This window comes from Xiphophorus couchianus, chromosome 21, assembly GCF_001444195.1.
Source record: "Xiphophorus couchianus chromosome 21, X_couchianus-1.0, whole genome shotgun sequence".
Lineage (NCBI taxonomy): Eukaryota > Metazoa > Chordata > Actinopteri > Cyprinodontiformes > Poeciliidae > Xiphophorus > Xiphophorus couchianus.
The window spans coordinates 17520294-17536976 of record NC_040248.1 but is presented as its reverse complement, the minus strand read 5'-3'; the positions used below and the strand labels follow the sequence as shown (position 1 = coordinate 17536976).

General features: G+C 40.7%; 1 protein-coding gene across 3 annotated transcripts in view; it reads right to left on the bottom strand.

Moving 5' to 3' along the window:
• The window catches only part of vav3 (vav guanine nucleotide exchange factor 3), a 103214-nt gene extending 86608 nt beyond the window's left edge, over window positions 1–16606 (bottom strand). The window contains exon 1 of one of the 3 annotated variants that reach the window (XM_028004944.1): window positions 16106–16606. In XM_028004944.1, coding sequence (XP_027860745.1) covers window positions 16106–16312 — 207 coding nt within the window. In that variant the 5' untranslated portion in view covers window positions 16313–16606. The remainder of the gene's footprint in view (window positions 1–16105) is intronic. The other 2 variants (XM_028004945.1, XM_028004946.1) reach the window with 2 other exon arrangements.
• Between the last annotated feature and the right edge of the window lie 77 nt (window positions 16607–16683).

Sequence of the window (16683 nt, the reverse complement as noted above, 5' to 3'; positions counted from 1 at the left end):
AGATTTCCCCTCGAATAGCTAGAATCTGAAAATGTTAAACACCCTCTCGAAAAATGTGTGTGTTAGTACGCACAGTGGAAACCATCTTGGCACTAAGCTAACGTGTACATACAGCATTTCCAGCAGCATTGCATCTAAGTATTTCAGCTTCCCAAGCTGCATTTTCTTTTGAGTATTTTAGAAAAAAGATTGCTAAAAACGAGAATTTTCCAACGCTACGTCCATTAGGTGAATCTGGATATACTGAACCACAAAGAGGCGGTGGTGCACGGGAATTTCTTTATGCTAGTGCTACTTTTAGCAATAGCATTAATAATGTTTGAAATGTTTGTATAAATACTTTGTATCTATGGTATTTTTACTCCAGGGTATCACACCATGAGAATATCATAGCATTCCATGATTATTAACATAAGATCAATAACTGAGTTACTAATATGAGAACTATAGAAACCTGACAAGGATTTTAGTGAAGTCATGAAGGCAAAACAATGGGGAACTTTTCCATTTTAGAAACGATCGCCTTTAACCCTGTGCTACACAATATGAGACTGATTGGTTTTTGGGGGTTTTTCAGGTCTCAAGCTCTTTATGCAAAACCATCCCGTCGAGCAATGTTTGGGGACCTCAAAACAACCTTAACCACAATTATTGGCCGGCGATCCGAGAAAAGCCATCGGAACAGAAACCGCACCCCATCCGATGCGAACGCAGCCAACGGTGTGAACGGACCCGTTTTTGGCTTCCGATGCAACCAGCCTTCTTCGTGCACAAGGAGGAACTGAAGATTTTGGATTTTCTTTAGATAATGGCGTTAACGTCCCAGCTGGAGTCTGCAGAACCCAAACTGAGATGTACCCAATGAAAAGGAAGGGAGCGTTTATGAAAGAACAAACGTGTGCAGGAACCCCCCCCCAAAAAAAATCTCACCTGCAGCACATTTCATTTTCAAACCCAACCACGCGCGATAAGAGAACAGTCCTGTAAGGGGAGCTATCTCGCCTCTTGCGTTGGATACGAGGCCGTGCTCTGTTTCTGCAATATCCATAATAAGCATCCCAGTTTCTGCTTATGTATTCTTTGACACAAGTCAAAGCTCCATAGCAACAAGCTGGGAGCTTTTTATGGCCCCTGTGTGTGTTGCAGGGCATAATGAAATCATGTCCTCTGGCGGATGTGCACTCGTGAAAAACAGCAAAGGCAGTTTGGCCATCTCACTGCTCGAATCACGTTGAGAATTAATTAATGAGCATGAATGGATGCGAAGGGATTTAAAAGCTTGAAACTTAAATTTGATTTGCCGAGGCTTTCAGTCTTACTACAGATCCCGGTGACGTTGCGAGCCAGCTGCGATACAAAAGTTGGATGTTTACGTTCTGCTCTTAAACACCACGAGCGAACACCGCTCATGATGGAGCTTTTTTTTTTATATATATATAATGACATATCGCCGGCCGGTCACATCCATGTCATGTAGGAGCTTTTGTCGGCCGTGTAACCAGGAAACCGGAGGTGGAGGGTGAGAGAGGTTCTGCTGACGCCGACGAAAACGCTACCCGCTGCCCTCTCCCCTCTCGCTGAAGACACTCGTCATCTCACTTATCTTAATAGAATAATGTCAACATGAAGCATCAGTCAGCAGCTTTTTCACTCCAAAAATATACCGTGGCAACTGATTTCACGCATCATTCTGAGGAAAAACCCACAGACTTGAGGCACTGCAGCAGCAGCAGAAGCAGCAGCACATGACTGGAAAACAGTCAACAGCTGCTTGTTTGAGTCACTTTTTCCATTCATTCACAACTGCTTGTATGCACAGTTCCTGACACCTTTCTTTTTTTTTCTTCTTCTTTCTTTCTTTTTTTTTGTGGCTTATCACAATTCCTGTAAGTGGCCATTTTTCTTAAGAGTTTCATGTTCTGGTTATCGGCCGCTTTAGGAATAGAAAATAATTGGCTCCCAAAGGCGATCTGTGTACGGTTAAGCTCAAAATTATTCATACCGTTGGGAGGATTCACAGTTTTAGTTGTTATAATTCAACCCAGGCGTTTGTGTGCGGGAGGAAGCGAAATTTCTCAAAAGATGATAAAACGGGGATCATTTCTGTTTAGATGTGCATGTTTGCTTAAATTTGCAATGTCAAAAATGATTTATGTGCTTGTTTTGGAAATGGTTGAAAAAATATTTACTGGCAGTATATCCTCTTGCATAGCCTAAGCCACTGTTTACAACACAAAAACTAGGTTGGGTTACAAAGGTATGTCATAGGTAAAGATCCAATGTAAACTACATTTTTTTTTTAATTGTTTAAAAAAAATTTTCTTTACTGAAATAAATTTCCTAAGATCCTCGGCAGAAGTGAAATGTGCATTCACTGAACATGTTTTGTAGCCATATTCCTTTATAAAATGAATAATATTAATATTAAGGAAATTAGGAACTTTCCAGAAGCTCAGAGGGGAACAAAACACTGGTCACCATCAGATAAAAAATAAATAAATAAAACTCTCTATTGCTTTGTAATAATGAATTTTAAGTTTATTAGTTGACTATCAACACAACAGTCCTGCGTCCTTTCTTGCTTCGAAATAAGAGTCTCAAACTCTTACCAAGCTTCCACCCGTTACCTTCATATTTGATTTATCTCTCTGGGCAAAGTCACATGCTGCCAGTGGCTAAATAGTGATTTACAGGACAGAAATGTCCACGGTTGGAAATGCTGTGTTGTTTTACTTCTAGAAGATCTCAACACTTAGTCAAGGACAGCACAGTGAGCAATGTTACATGATAAAAGCAAAGCAACCATTGTTTTGTACGAAGCTTTTCTAGCCACAGGCTAATTCCTCGTTTGGTTATTTTGTGTTATTTAGCTAAAGTGAGAGACTGTCCTGCAGTGCCTACAGCTTTGTACAATGATGAGCCAGTGAATAGCAAATTAGATCTGACAGTTGACCTAAATTGATAATTAATAAGATATTATCGATTTGTTTGTCGTAATAGCGTGTCTACAGCTGGCCAGTGTTATCAGCAATGCTGAATCCTCTAATCAGCTAACAGGGCACATCCTCAGTCAGTTGTGGTCAACAAAGTACTTTATAATATGATTTAACGTTGCTTGTTCTTGTATGGGTTAGGTATGATGTCCTCCTAAATTTCCAAAAGCAAGTGTTATTATGAGAGATGCATTCATCAAATGGACAGATAGCAAAAAATGTTCTCTCCTCAGCTCTGATTTTTTTTTTTTTCAAACTTACAAAATGCATCATAACTGCAAAATCACACTATTTTACATCAAACCTACCTTGATGCACTTCTGTTAACTTTAATAAAAAATTGGGGCATAGCTTAGCAACAAACGCTAAAGTGAAACTCAGAATTTCTTACTTTTCTGTTAGATTCGTGCCTTTTTTATCAGGAAACTGCAGCACATCTTCTTTCTTTTATGGAATTTAGTCCAAAGGGGGGAGAAAAACTGGAATTGATTAAAACTGGAATTGTCATGTCCAACCTAAAATAAATCCAGAAGCACATATCAACCAGAAAAATATTTTTTGTCTATGCCTAAACGATTTAGTTTACATATGGTTAATAATTCCCACACTGACACTTAAGAGAGCATTCGGAGGAAGGAGTGAGGATGACAGCTTAGGTCCTGCTGGCATTTTTTGCTTTGGATTCTCCATCAACACTTTCTGTCCCTTAAGATGAAGGGCACAAACACACACCTGCTCCCTTTCCTCCATGTTCATTTCATGTTCTGACACTAAGGCAAAAAGGAGAAAAAAAAAAATCCTGTACCTCCTCCATAACACTAATAAGTGTCCCAGGAGCCATTTTCCCATTAAATCTTGACTTTAAACTCAGTGACCCCCTATATACACAAACCTTACTCCCTCCCCCCTCTATCTACAGGGTTTGCATTAGTATTACTGTCTGAGATGTGAATTCTCCCGACGATGGCAACACAGGTCAAGCTGTTTGGCTGAACAGTGGGTTAGTACGTGGCTCAAAAGAAGGATTAGAGGAAATTAGTGTGGAGGGAAAGTGGGCAATTGAATATCACTGAAACCAACTCTAAGATCAGCACTAAACGGCATGTACGTCACGTCAAGAGAGAGAAAGCCAGAATTGTGAGCAAACACCGAGCAAACTCCCTCTCCTTCCCCCTTCGGTTCTCTTGGAAAATTGTGTTAAAGGAGTGTGAATGATGTTTTTGTGCTAAATGACAAAGAGGGGTCAAGTGCCGACTGACCTCTATAAGTGCATTTTGTGTGTGGACACACGGTGATGTTCACTGGGACAGATTGAGGTTTCAGGAGGGTAAAAGAATACCAATAAGGGATGTGACTTTGAGTCATATTTAACGACACCATGACTTTTCTTTCTCCTCCACCTCTATAAAACTATGTTAGGCTCTGCAAAAATATGTGTGCACAATATATGTCAATGTACCAAATCGTCACTGTACAAATGTAAGATAAAGAGACACAAGTAAGTTGTTTTTTTAAGCACTCCACTCCAAATTAATGCAAAAATGGCTGGTAGGAATGACTAAGAATGTGGAATATTGTATTGTTCACTTTAAATCAGGATATTATAACAAATCATCATCTCATGACTATCTTGACAAACCCTGGCTGATCATTTTTGAGCAATTGTTGAGGTTTTTCTTTCTTGGCCTAGAAAAAAAAAATATTTTAAGCAAGAAAAGACAGGATCTTAGTTACTCTTTTTTTAAAAAACAACCTTTGTGTGCACTAAAGTCTGCTCTTAGTAAAAATCGCTGCATATTTGTGGTCATATTTATTTTAAAATAAACTGTACGATTATTAAATATGGTTAATAAAAACTAAGAATTTTCCACTTAGTAAGATTTTAATGTGTTACTAAAAACATTGCTCTAGCAGAAAAAGAAACATGTCCGTGGAGCGTAAATGGCTTTAGTAAGGAGTGCAGAAACCCTCAAAACCATTGTAGGCTAACAGCTAGCTAGACAGACCCTCTGTTTAATTTAAACTTCTCCCATAACAATACAAACTTAAAATGTTTATACCCGTGTGCAACAAAAAACTATGAGATCTGAAAAGCATAACAACATACCATTTTTGATGTGTGACCTGAGATAAAACCTAAAATATTACTCTCTTCTTGGCCGGACAGACTAATGAGTCACAGCTGATGCTAACTTTTAATAGCAGCACAGATGTTGTTACACTCAGAAAACACAAACAGTTTCTTCAATAATTGCTAACATATAGTAGTACTCACTGAAGACAATGCTAATGTCACCAATATAGCATAATTTACATCAAATATATAATTTTTTTTTTTGCTTGAGTGGTTTTAAAAGGCAAAGTTAGCCAAAACAAAAGGTCTGTTAGGCTAGCTGTTAGCTTCTAGTCTGCATGCTCACAACAAAACAACATCTTACTACAACAAGTTAATCTTTAAATGTTTTTCATTTTAAAGTGAATGAATCAGGACATGAATTTTGAGTTTCTGTATTCATCTTGTTGCTACAAAACCCCTCAAAAGCAAGAGTTATTTGTTCTTCTGTTGTGGTTTCTGAGAGTTTATTTCCCATTAATCGGTGAAAGCATTTGGCATTTTCTTTTTGCTGTTTTACCGTACCCATACCAAACTGTGACCCAAAACCCGAGGTACACACCGAACCATGGCTTAGGTATCCTGTTACATCTCTGAAAAACACATAGGCAAAAATAGGTATGTCCTTGTCCCCATTCCTTACACTGTACAATACATGTATCAGGTCACGGCTATTCATGCTCATTGGAGGAATTTTTTTTTTTTTTTGACATTTTTTTATTACACAGTGACGCGCCTTCTCGTTTCTAAACAGATAGCTGACTCGTTCAGAACAGGACACCTGACACACAAATGACCCAGCTGGAAAAGTCATGAACTCCTTAATCTCCTGAACTGCACAGGGCCTTATCCGTGTCTATTCTGGGTCCAGGCTCGGAGATATATGGGCCTCATTCACCCACAAGGTACCGTCTAGGCAGCACAATTAATTTCTCCCCAGTCAGAGGAGGTTTAGTTTGTCATCACTCCATGGTCAGAGTTTATCGCTACTGTGACTCTAACAGCAAAAACAGCAGACAAATGCAGCTGGTTATGAATGTGAAATCGGCATTCTGTCTTCTGTTGTTTTAGCTAAATAGTAGTAAATTTGTTCACATTTATTATTTACTACACACAAAACGGACTTAAAAAATACATCTTATAGGCCCAGTAATCTGTAAATTCTCATAAGCATAACGTACGTTGAGATTCTCCTCTGATGTCAGGAATAAGTTACCAACTTGTCACTTCTGATGAAGCTCGTTGTCAGGAAAAACACAATAGCAATATTGACTTTTTTTAAGAGCTTGAAGAGCACTTAGTGATTAACTGTAGCATCCAACAAAGCAACAAAATAAATAAAAAAAATCAATTTAAAGACACCAGCTCTGAATGTTTCCTAATAAAATCATCATATGCACAATCTATAATTTGATGCGCAGTGAAATTTACTTAGATGGCTCCAGTTCAGGGTTGTTACCTTTGTGACGGACTGAAAGGTCAGCTTGCCCTGAGCAAATGTGCATAAACAACTAAGATGCAATATGGCCACAAAAGCTGGTGAATAAACTGCGGTGACACGGTGGAGCGAAGCCGTGTCAACCGCATTATGCCGCGCTGGAATTGTAAAATTGGAAGGCTGCGGAGCATGGCACCAGTGCAGGGCATGCATGGCTGCGGTAACGTGGTGTTTACAGGCTGACAGGTGCAAACCTTTCAACAAAGTGAATCAAGAGGGCAGCGGCGCTACTGCAGCTCTGACAGGCTGAGCCCTACGCGTGTCCACTGCATACCAATGCCCTGCCGCACATAGTCTGCATACGGTACACTGTAGTGGAAAATAATCGGTCCGTGGTTTGATAACCGAAGTCTGACTGTGAATGCTTAACAGGCCTTCTCGAACCAGCAGAAGCAAATCAGGAGATAAAGGAAGTAGCAGAGCAGAAACGTAAGCAGCTTGGAGAGGTTTTAAGATTTTATGATGTCTCTGAAGCGAAATGGGTTAACTGGGAAGTTCCTACAGCGCTTTGTAAAGCACAATAACACATGGCACAGAGTCAAAAAGCTTGACTACATGAAGCTCCGCAGCCTTCACTCAGTTGGGAGGCACACAGTTGTGAAAATTAGGCTTTAAATCTCAAATGCAACCTCCTTCCAACCAGAGTTGGGTGACATGATAATATCACGTCAAGGAAAATTTAAATGTGGATGAAATGTAGCCTAAGAAGAATGTACTTCTCCTATCACTCTTCTTCTCCTGCCATTTTCCAGCAGTATTAATTACAGTAATGTCCATTGTTTATGTAGGGGACTCCAACGGGCAAGTAGATTCTTGCAAGCAAAGAAAGAAAACAGAAGAAGAAAGCTAAACCTCAATAAATTGGGTAGTCTCATACATAAAAATCAACTGGCGACCATAATTGGCCAATTCAGAGTTTGAGCTATGCTGTTTGGTGACTAACCAGAAACCTGAAAAGCAGATGTTTCTCCAATCAGCAAATGCAACATACAAAGCTCCAACAGGCAACAAGCTTTAATGTGAAAGATGTTACTAATTGGCTCAACACACGGGGAGTGACGAACCACAGCGGAGGCGACAGTTTTCCACCATTCCGGGTGAACCCAAAACATGGGATGCGAAAGCGATAGAAGTGACAAAAGCTTAACGTTTTTCAACTTTCTTGTGTTGCATCTCTACAATTATAGACGCCTACAGTATGTGCACAAGCTTGAACTTTCACAGGCCCGAATCTTGCCGGTCGAAGGAGGAAAAAGCAATTGTCCCCTCATGGCACAAGTTCCTTAGGAAATGAATGGAGAGAGAGCGAAGTCACTCCCCGTGTGTCAAGCCCATGACTGAAGAAGACTCGATGTTAACAAAGAGACGCACAAAACGGCTTTAAATGAAACTAAATTCAGTGATGTGTCTGGAGATAGAGACAGAGCGCTAACAGCATGCTGACACTTTACAACACTCACTCAAATTTTTCCCATTAGCTTATTTCTTATTTCCATTGACTGCATAATTCCGAAATTTGATATTTGGAAAATAAATCTGCTCAATGGAAATACGGTAATCAAAATAAACCTAATTTTTCAATACAATTTTTTGGATCACAAAACTGCTATGGAAATTGTTTGTTTTTTTCCTCCGCATCACACGAGTCACGTGATCAACAACCGAATGTTGCCACTGGAGCAAACCAACGGAGAACAATCACTCCTTCACTTATGATTTCAATTTCATTTCTTATTTCATGGAAACAATTGCAAAATTGTGTTTCTTTGACATTATCACAATATCGACAAAGATTTGCGCACATTTGTAAAGAAAACGCAGACACTGTCTGAAATAACGTGAAATTTTAACACTCCACATAAGCTCCACAACGACAGTGCTACTTTTGTAATGTTAGCCATGCTCACTGAGCCAATCGCTAATATAAGCTGTTGAAGACAACTTAAGATATTGCGCTGTTATTAGTTTTTGCTTTAAGACTTTTGTCTTTTTTTTTTAAAACAAAGATCAGAAACGGAGCACCAAACTGGAATCGGTTTCTCCAGTCTTTCCTTGTAGAACAGTGACAGGTCACACGAAGGAAGAATGAGCAGAAGCAGAACTGACAGACTAAGCAGATCAACATAACAATCTAATAAATTTAGTGCTACGAAAGTCCAAGCCTACTCTTTACTTTTTTTGCAAATCGGCCTATTTCTAACAAAATAAAAAAAAAATTTATTTATTGTATTTATATTTATTCACTGTAACTTCACCTTTTTGTGACGAGTCAGCCACAAGAGATATCTATGGCTATAACTGAAACATAACTGAATCTCTAATGTAAGAAAAGAAGGTGAAATGATTCAATGATTCAATGTCACAATGAAAACGACACAGAATCCACATTTTTGTGAAGATTTTGGCTTTTAAATGCTGTGGTCTTAAACTTTTGACCAGCTCAACATCTTATTTGCAGTTTAGTTGTGTGCAATGAATTGCTTACTCAATTTTTTTTTTGTCTCCGTCCCATTTCTCCTTTTTGCATTTTGAAGTTGTACTCATGACTTTCTTAATATCCCACAGTGCGAAACTCTTGCCCTTTTCAACTTGTCTTAAATTTTTGATCAGTATGCCAAACTAAGTACTAAATATAATGATAATATGCCCCTGAAAAATCCTCTTTATTCCACCATAAGTGTATTTTAATACTTAATTAATACAACAAATTTAATATTTCAAAACACTGACTCTTTAAAAAAAAAATCTAAAAAACATGGTAATCAGATTGTGTAGTGCAGAGCCCACTCTGGCTTATAGATCCTTATAGGGCTTTCCTTCTTCTACTAAACCCAAAAAGCAAATTAAGTCATCTCCTCTTTGTCTTTCTCATCCTCCCACTCTAACTTTTGTGCCTCTGCTGCAGGAGAATGACGAGCGCGTCTCGGAGGCTTTGATGCTTGCCGTGTACGCTCTGTGAAACCGGCTTTTCTCTTCTCGCTTTCACATCGCAAAATCTTTGTCTCAGTTCAATAAATTAAACGCACACGGCTGCGCTACGCAGAGCATTTGGGATACAGCCGCTTCGGCCTTCAAGAGTCAAGTTAGGGCTCAGCTGAAATCATGCATTTGCAGCGACACAGTTCGGCGGAAAACAAACCAAAAAAAAAAGTATGAATTATGGATTAATTCACAGAGTAGACTCTGGTGGACTAAAGGAAAGTTGCATTTGTAGTGCAGCTATGAACGAGTTCGGTTTTGTTGAGGTTCTCAAGTCACATCTGTGTTGAAATTTGGAATTCCAATGCTTGTGTCATTTGTTGCTAGCCTAAACACAATGTGTTGCCAGGAGTTTGTTTGACACCCGACTCTAACTCAGACGCTTTCTCTCACTTTCACTTCAAAATCGTCGTGGTTGACTCGATAGAGCAAAGAGCAAATTTTTCTTTTTTTTCTTTTTGGTGCCTGAGAATAGTGAGGAGTGTTTTTATGTTCTTTTTCTTTTCATTGTGCCTGACGTTTTTGGTCTTAATTTGATCGAGGGTATGTTTTAGTTTCACTTCCTTCCTGTATTCCATTTCCTGATTTCCTGATCTTGTTGGACCTCGAGGCTGCACCGTTCGAGGGGCTTGGGCGGCAGGGGCCGGGGGGGGATTGCTGCTGCGCTTTCCCCCTTTTTCCTGTGTCATGGAAAAACTAGGTAACACTGAGGAGAAACAGGGCTCCAATTGAAAGTTTTCAATTCCAAAGTCACCCAAAGAGCTCCTTTGTAGCTCTACTTTATGGCTGCTTTATAAGAATTGCTTTATTTGAAAAGAGACTTTGTACACTGTTATGACTTACACGCACGCAAATAACGTTCCCTTTCTTGCAAAAACGAAAAAAGAAACCCAGCACATGTGCCTTGTTCACCATGCGGTCTGCTAGTTGCACCATGACAAGCATTCCCCCAGTTCCTCTAAAAGCTAAACCTCTGTTTTCGACTCAGCTGAGACAGAAAGCAACTGCTGATTATGTGGCGCTTTTCGCTGCCAGCGAAGCAAGGGCTTGAGCACGCTGTGGTCGGGCTTTGTCTAGACTTTGTAATTGGGCTCATAACAGCGCCGTAAACTTCTGATCAAAAGAGGCTGAATGAGGTTTTTTTTTTTTTATTAAACTGGAACTTTGAGCTCTGTCTTGCAAGCAACAAGTGTTGAAACAATGTCAGGAATTTGCATACGCAAAGCATGTGGAGTTCAGTCAGCAATTAAGCATGTTGTGTATTTCTAACAAGAGGAAGAGCATGTTCAATACTTCCTAGAGTATTCATTATCCAATTGACATGTGTGGAGGGAAACTAACTCAGTCTGCAAATAGCTCTACACACGACAGTGGCTGCGTGGTGCTGTGGGCATGCTTTTCTTTTGCAGGAAGCAGAAAGCTGGTCAGAGTTAATTGGTTAATTGCTACACTTAGAAACAGGACAATGTTAGAGGAAACCATGTTTGCGGTTCAGTCGAAGTTCAACTACCTTCACCGTACAGCCACATCTGCAGTGAAATGCATTAGCTCAAAGGAATGCGTGCCACACTCTCCACTTTTGTTTTGTATTTGTAAAAAAGTCATTTGTCATTTTCTTTCAGCTTTACTGTAGTAGCGTAGTGCTCAAATCTTTGTCTATTTTCACAATTGCGGTTTCCTTTAAATAAGAAATGAAATGAAAATCACACGTGAATAGGCTTGTTCATGTGATGAGCCATTAAAAATGATGGCGGTAGCAGACGCAAACAGTCACATAGGACCACACTGATAATCCAGCGATGACGCCACGATTCAACATCTATCAGACAATCAGAGGATGTTGGCGTCAAATTCAGGGGCTGGAGAGACAAGCCTCTTATAGTTTGGGGGAAATTGTAGTAGACAATTTCACAGAAGAGCTATGGATTCAACACGTTCAAGTGACACACAACTTTTTATGAACTGTGTGATGCTGTGAGAGCTCTGGTGGCCTTCTCTACAAAAAAATAAAAATAAAGACAAAATACAACTTCCTGTAGTCTTCTTCGTGGTTTTTGCGAGTAGTAACATCTGGATGTCGACCCCGTGAATTGCGTAATGCAGAAAAAACCCATCTCTATTCCATTTTTGCAATTTCGATCCAGCTGAAAAACTACAGTATTGGTACCGTATCTGTAGCTTTTCAGCCGAAAAAGCGCAAAAATATTTTAAACTAAAAATCTGAGGTTTTTTTTTCTTTTTCAAAATCGCAGTGTCTCCATCCACCCATCCATTTTCTGTACACCTATATCCCTAGTGGGGTCGGGAGGGGTGTTGGTGCCTATCTCCAGCGAACGTTTCAGGCGAGAGGCGGGGCTCACCCTGGACAGGTCGCTAGTCTATCACAGTGCAGTGTTTCCATTAAGCAAATTTATTGTCATAAAAATTCTATGGTCAATAAAAATGCACCTAATAATGCACTCCGGCCTATCACAGACAGTGACAAAAAGCGACATCACAGTTCAATGGTTTTTGCATGACAAAATGTTGAAAAAGATCATCTCATTGGTAGACTTAAGTAATGCTGAAAAGGTTGTTACTACCACCAGGGAGAGAACTAAAACATGCAGGATGCCGGCCCTTGAGGACCAACTTTGGGCACCGCTGTTTTAAACCCAATCAACGCACCACGAATGAGAAGCAGCGCATCCCGATTCCAGCACTCCACATGTGAAGTCTCCAGAGCTTCATATGCATTGTACTTTAATTAAGCAGCCCACCCCAGCGAAGCACACAAAACCCCCTCCAGGTCCCTTTATGTCCTCTGAGGTGCCTCAGTGGAGGACCAGACACACTCTTCTTTTTTCTTTCACTGCCTTTTGTCTTCTCCATCTCACGACTCCCACTGGTGAGGCCACGGTAGCGTCCCATGTGTTATTATCGGCCAATGATAAAGTAGCTGCCACAGCCCTCATGCATTATGCAGGATGAAAGGGAAGGAACTCCTCCCCCAGTTATGTAAATCAAACTTATTTTGTAAGAGGGTGGGGGGCTGTGGCTCTTGACATCAATTTCTCTCCCCCCACCCCACAATGATTTGCTCACTGGAGGAGTCGGTACCACAAAGGCAGTGTGTCAGTATGTGAAAGAAGATAAAACAAAAGCAAACCCTAACTATGCTGAGCTACTGATACACATTTAGCTTGAGGAAGGATATGAAATCTTATGAAAAATAATCTAAAGTAATCCTGGAATTTATAAATAAGGACTGCTATGACATACTGTCTGATCTGTACACTACAGCTAGCAAAAAAAAAGTCTAGTAGCATCACCTGCAGCAAAAACTTGTATATTCTATTTTCAAATCTCTTAAAAGGTTCTTGGGCCTTCTGCTCAAACTGTAGCTCCTTCATGTTCTCAATAAAGGAATAATTGAATTGTTATTAGTGAACAATTAATATCATACATAGAGTAGCTATAGCTCTTTGGCTAACAGCTAGCATGGGGTTGCCCAAAATTCAAAGCGGACTTGTACCGTCCAATCTTATGCAAGTTTGTAAAAACATTATTTATTCTTCTACACTTGAACAAACCATTACAGAGTTTCCATTGAGTGGCTATTTACGCATAAAGCAACAATTATTTACACTGGAACTGGAGGTCAGAGGCATTTCCGGTAAAAGCAATGCCCGACATAAGAAGTATCGTGCAGAAATGAAAAATAAACTTTGTAAATAGCAAGACAATTGTGCTTGATTATTTCTTTGTTGTAAAAATACTTTTTGTGAATTAATATTATGACATTGGAAACTTGAAACTTTGCTAAATCCTCTAAATGTCAATACCAGGCAACTTATTTTGCTGTTGACTCTTGCTTGGTGTTCTTCATTGGTTTAGAAGATTAAAGTCTGAAGAAACAAAACTTTTCGATTAACAAAGAGCAACTGCCTTAGTTGTGTGTGGGAGAACTGCACACTGCTCCTCCTGGTTCTGGACACAGGCTTGGTCAAACCCTTCTGTGGGATAGCAACCCATTCTTCAACCAGCCTTTGCTGCAAGTCAGCCGATGTGATGGTGCCGGTCATTCTAGCTTTAACAGCACACTCCAGACTGATTCCACAAGTGCTCACTAACTTTGAGGTGAGGTCTCCCAAAAGGCTGTAGATATAGTCACTGCTAAACATCGCTATAGATAGATGCACATCAATATCCTGAGGAATAGAGTAATGCTCCCCAAGACTGGCGATTTGAGATTGCCACGAGCTGCAAAATTTCATTTTGATACTGTATGTCTCTGCAAAGGGATTGCCTCCAGCAAAGACAGGTCTTGTTTTCCCAATGAAGGAGAAACTGTGCCAAACCTTCACCTGTTTTCACCTGAAGCTGTTTACCACTGTCAGACAGGATTTGGCAAGTTTTTCACGGCCACAACCCACAGACTCAACTCTGCTGCTGAATCCACAAACAAATCTCCATGCAGTTGTGGCACGACTTCAAGGGAATTTAGCAGGTTTTCCGGTGGTCTAAGATTGACTGACAGGAAGAAATAGTCCAGAAAAGCTAAAGGAAAAGCTTTACGTTCCATTTTCAGTACCGGTTTCACTCGGGAGGGCAGACCACCTCCTACCTTCATTCTCCGTAAAAACGAATCCCTGTTTTTAAGATTGGAGTTGTTTTAAAAAGGTAGACATCCAGTTTGTTTGACCACTTGTGGACTAGCTGCAACCTTAGATAATCTGAATTAATACCACATGAAGACACAAAGAACAATGACTACAGCAGGTAAGAGATTATATTAAGTCTATACCACCCTGCCATGAGTGAAACAAACTCTGTCTGCATCTATAAATAACCCATTCTGGGTCTAGATAGGCCTTGTTCATAAACCACACCACCGATGAAAACTCTACTGCATTTCCTGATGTTATGGTTGACACGAAACACCGTATGCCTCTTTACTGGCACAGACATTGTCTCTATAATACCTTTTACATTACCACCAAATGGGCTTAATAGACTCCAATCTGGTTTTGACTGAAATCTCCCGAGTAAACATTCTCAGATGGACACAGACATCCACGGCTCCCCAGTGACACTTAAAATCTCTGTGCAATCTTAAATTGCCCACTCATCCCGCACGCTGCAGTCAAACAGCAGCCACGCAATTTGATTGTGAATGACCGTGCCACCGAGGTTAATGCGCTTCTTTCCAGGAAGCAAGCCAGATGTCCCGTTTGATCCCGCATGAGATACATCACAATACTGTATTCATGATTTGATTAGCTGCTTTGAATAAAATTTGAACCTTGCCTGGTACAAGGCAACACACTGCGGTCAGTGTGTGGGGTGTTTTCCTCCTCTACTGGGTAATACTCTTAGAGCAGGTCTGCAGGCTCAGTAGGTGAGTGTCTATGACACTGTGTGCTGTCACTGAGCCAGACGGACAGATTCACCGTTAGAAAGACGAATATTAATCAGGTCTCGGCTCAGGCTGTCCTGATATTGAGGCAGATGGTATCTGACAAACAGGGCCATGTGGCAATGACTCACTCTATCTATCTATCTATCTATCTATTTTTCAACAATCAAAAATAGTTTTAAAATAATTTACTCCAGCTGATTTTATAAGGAGTGGTCAGAGATGGCACGCCACAATCAAGTCAATTTCAGGAGTCATAATAAAGCAATATTAATAATATTTGCAGCTCGCTATAGTTTGTCCACTTTGGTTTCATCATTCATGCTAATAAACTTTTTTTCATCTTGGTTACAGCAAGAAATCTGTGGGGAGTCAATAGGGGTGTTGTCCCCTGTTCCCTCTTTGGAGGCACCGGTTCACTCAGTTTCTTGCTGTTTCGTAAAAGTATGTCAACTCTCTGCTAGTGACTTTAAACACATCAAGTTAAATAAAAATAATAATCATTTAAAAACAAGAAGGAAAATTTGAGTGTTTCACTTGGATGTTGTTTGTTATGCTAACTTTGAGAATATGAGTTTGATAAAGCTCACACCTTACTCCATGCAATTTTTCTCAAGTTCATGGTTTTGCACTTACTGTAAGCGACAGCAAAGTGAAAAAACAGCTACGACTTGCTTGCAGTAATGTTTAAGCGACAGTCCTTCATTCGGGAATGGATTTGCACGCCAAAATTATGTGGAATTAATCCGAAAAAACCCTCCTAGGTAGCTCACAGGCGGCTATTTTCAGATGTTTTCCGGCAACAGACCGCACACTGTAAGAATCTGTAAAAGTGTGAGTAGAAATAAAAACGTTTGTAAATTTGTAGGAATTCGTGAGCCGGACTCTATAAACAAATCCCTTAAACACCAATTAACTCGAACTATAATGTTGCCTTGCGGTAAAAATTGGTAAAACTGGACAAAATGTATAAATGAGCATAATCCCTATGGAGTCTGGCCATGTTGCCTTCATAGTGGCTACAGCGGAGAAACGGGAGTCGGGGAGGTAAGGAGAAGACGGGGGCGGCCGGGGGTAACGTGTCTTTCTTTTTATTTCATTTTATTTTTTTTATTTTTTTTTACCTGTGACATTTGCGGCCGGAGGTTGATCTCCTTCAGGTTGATGCACTGGGGCTTCAGGTTGTTGAGCAGATGGCACAGGAGGACTCCATCCCGGAGGGTCTGAGCCAAGTCAAATACCTGCGCTGACTCCCATGTCACCCTGTGGTTAGTAGGGAGCACCTTGCAGTTGATCAGCCACAGCGCGCACTGCCTCCAATACTCCATCATTATTCTGTCTTCGGCCGGAGAGCGAGTTCTCACGGGTCTCTCCGCGCGTGTGTGTGTGTGTGTGTGTGCGTCCGCGCGCGCGTCTATAGACTCAAACTGCTAACGGTTCGGCAACACCTCTCGCGCCTTTCAGTAGACCGGACCCATGCCGGATGCGTCCCAGCGTAAAACCCGACGAGGAGAGTAAAAGGGAAGCGCGCGGCGGAAAGCTCCTGGGAGATGCGTGGCGGGCGCTCCGCGGATGACGGGGTCCGGCGTGGCGAGGCTGAAGCGAGACTGTAGATGGAGTGCGTCCTGCGCCCTTCCTTTCTCTCTCTCTCTCTCTGTTTGTTTCTCTTCCCTCCCCCTCACCCTGTTCACCTCTTCCGCTT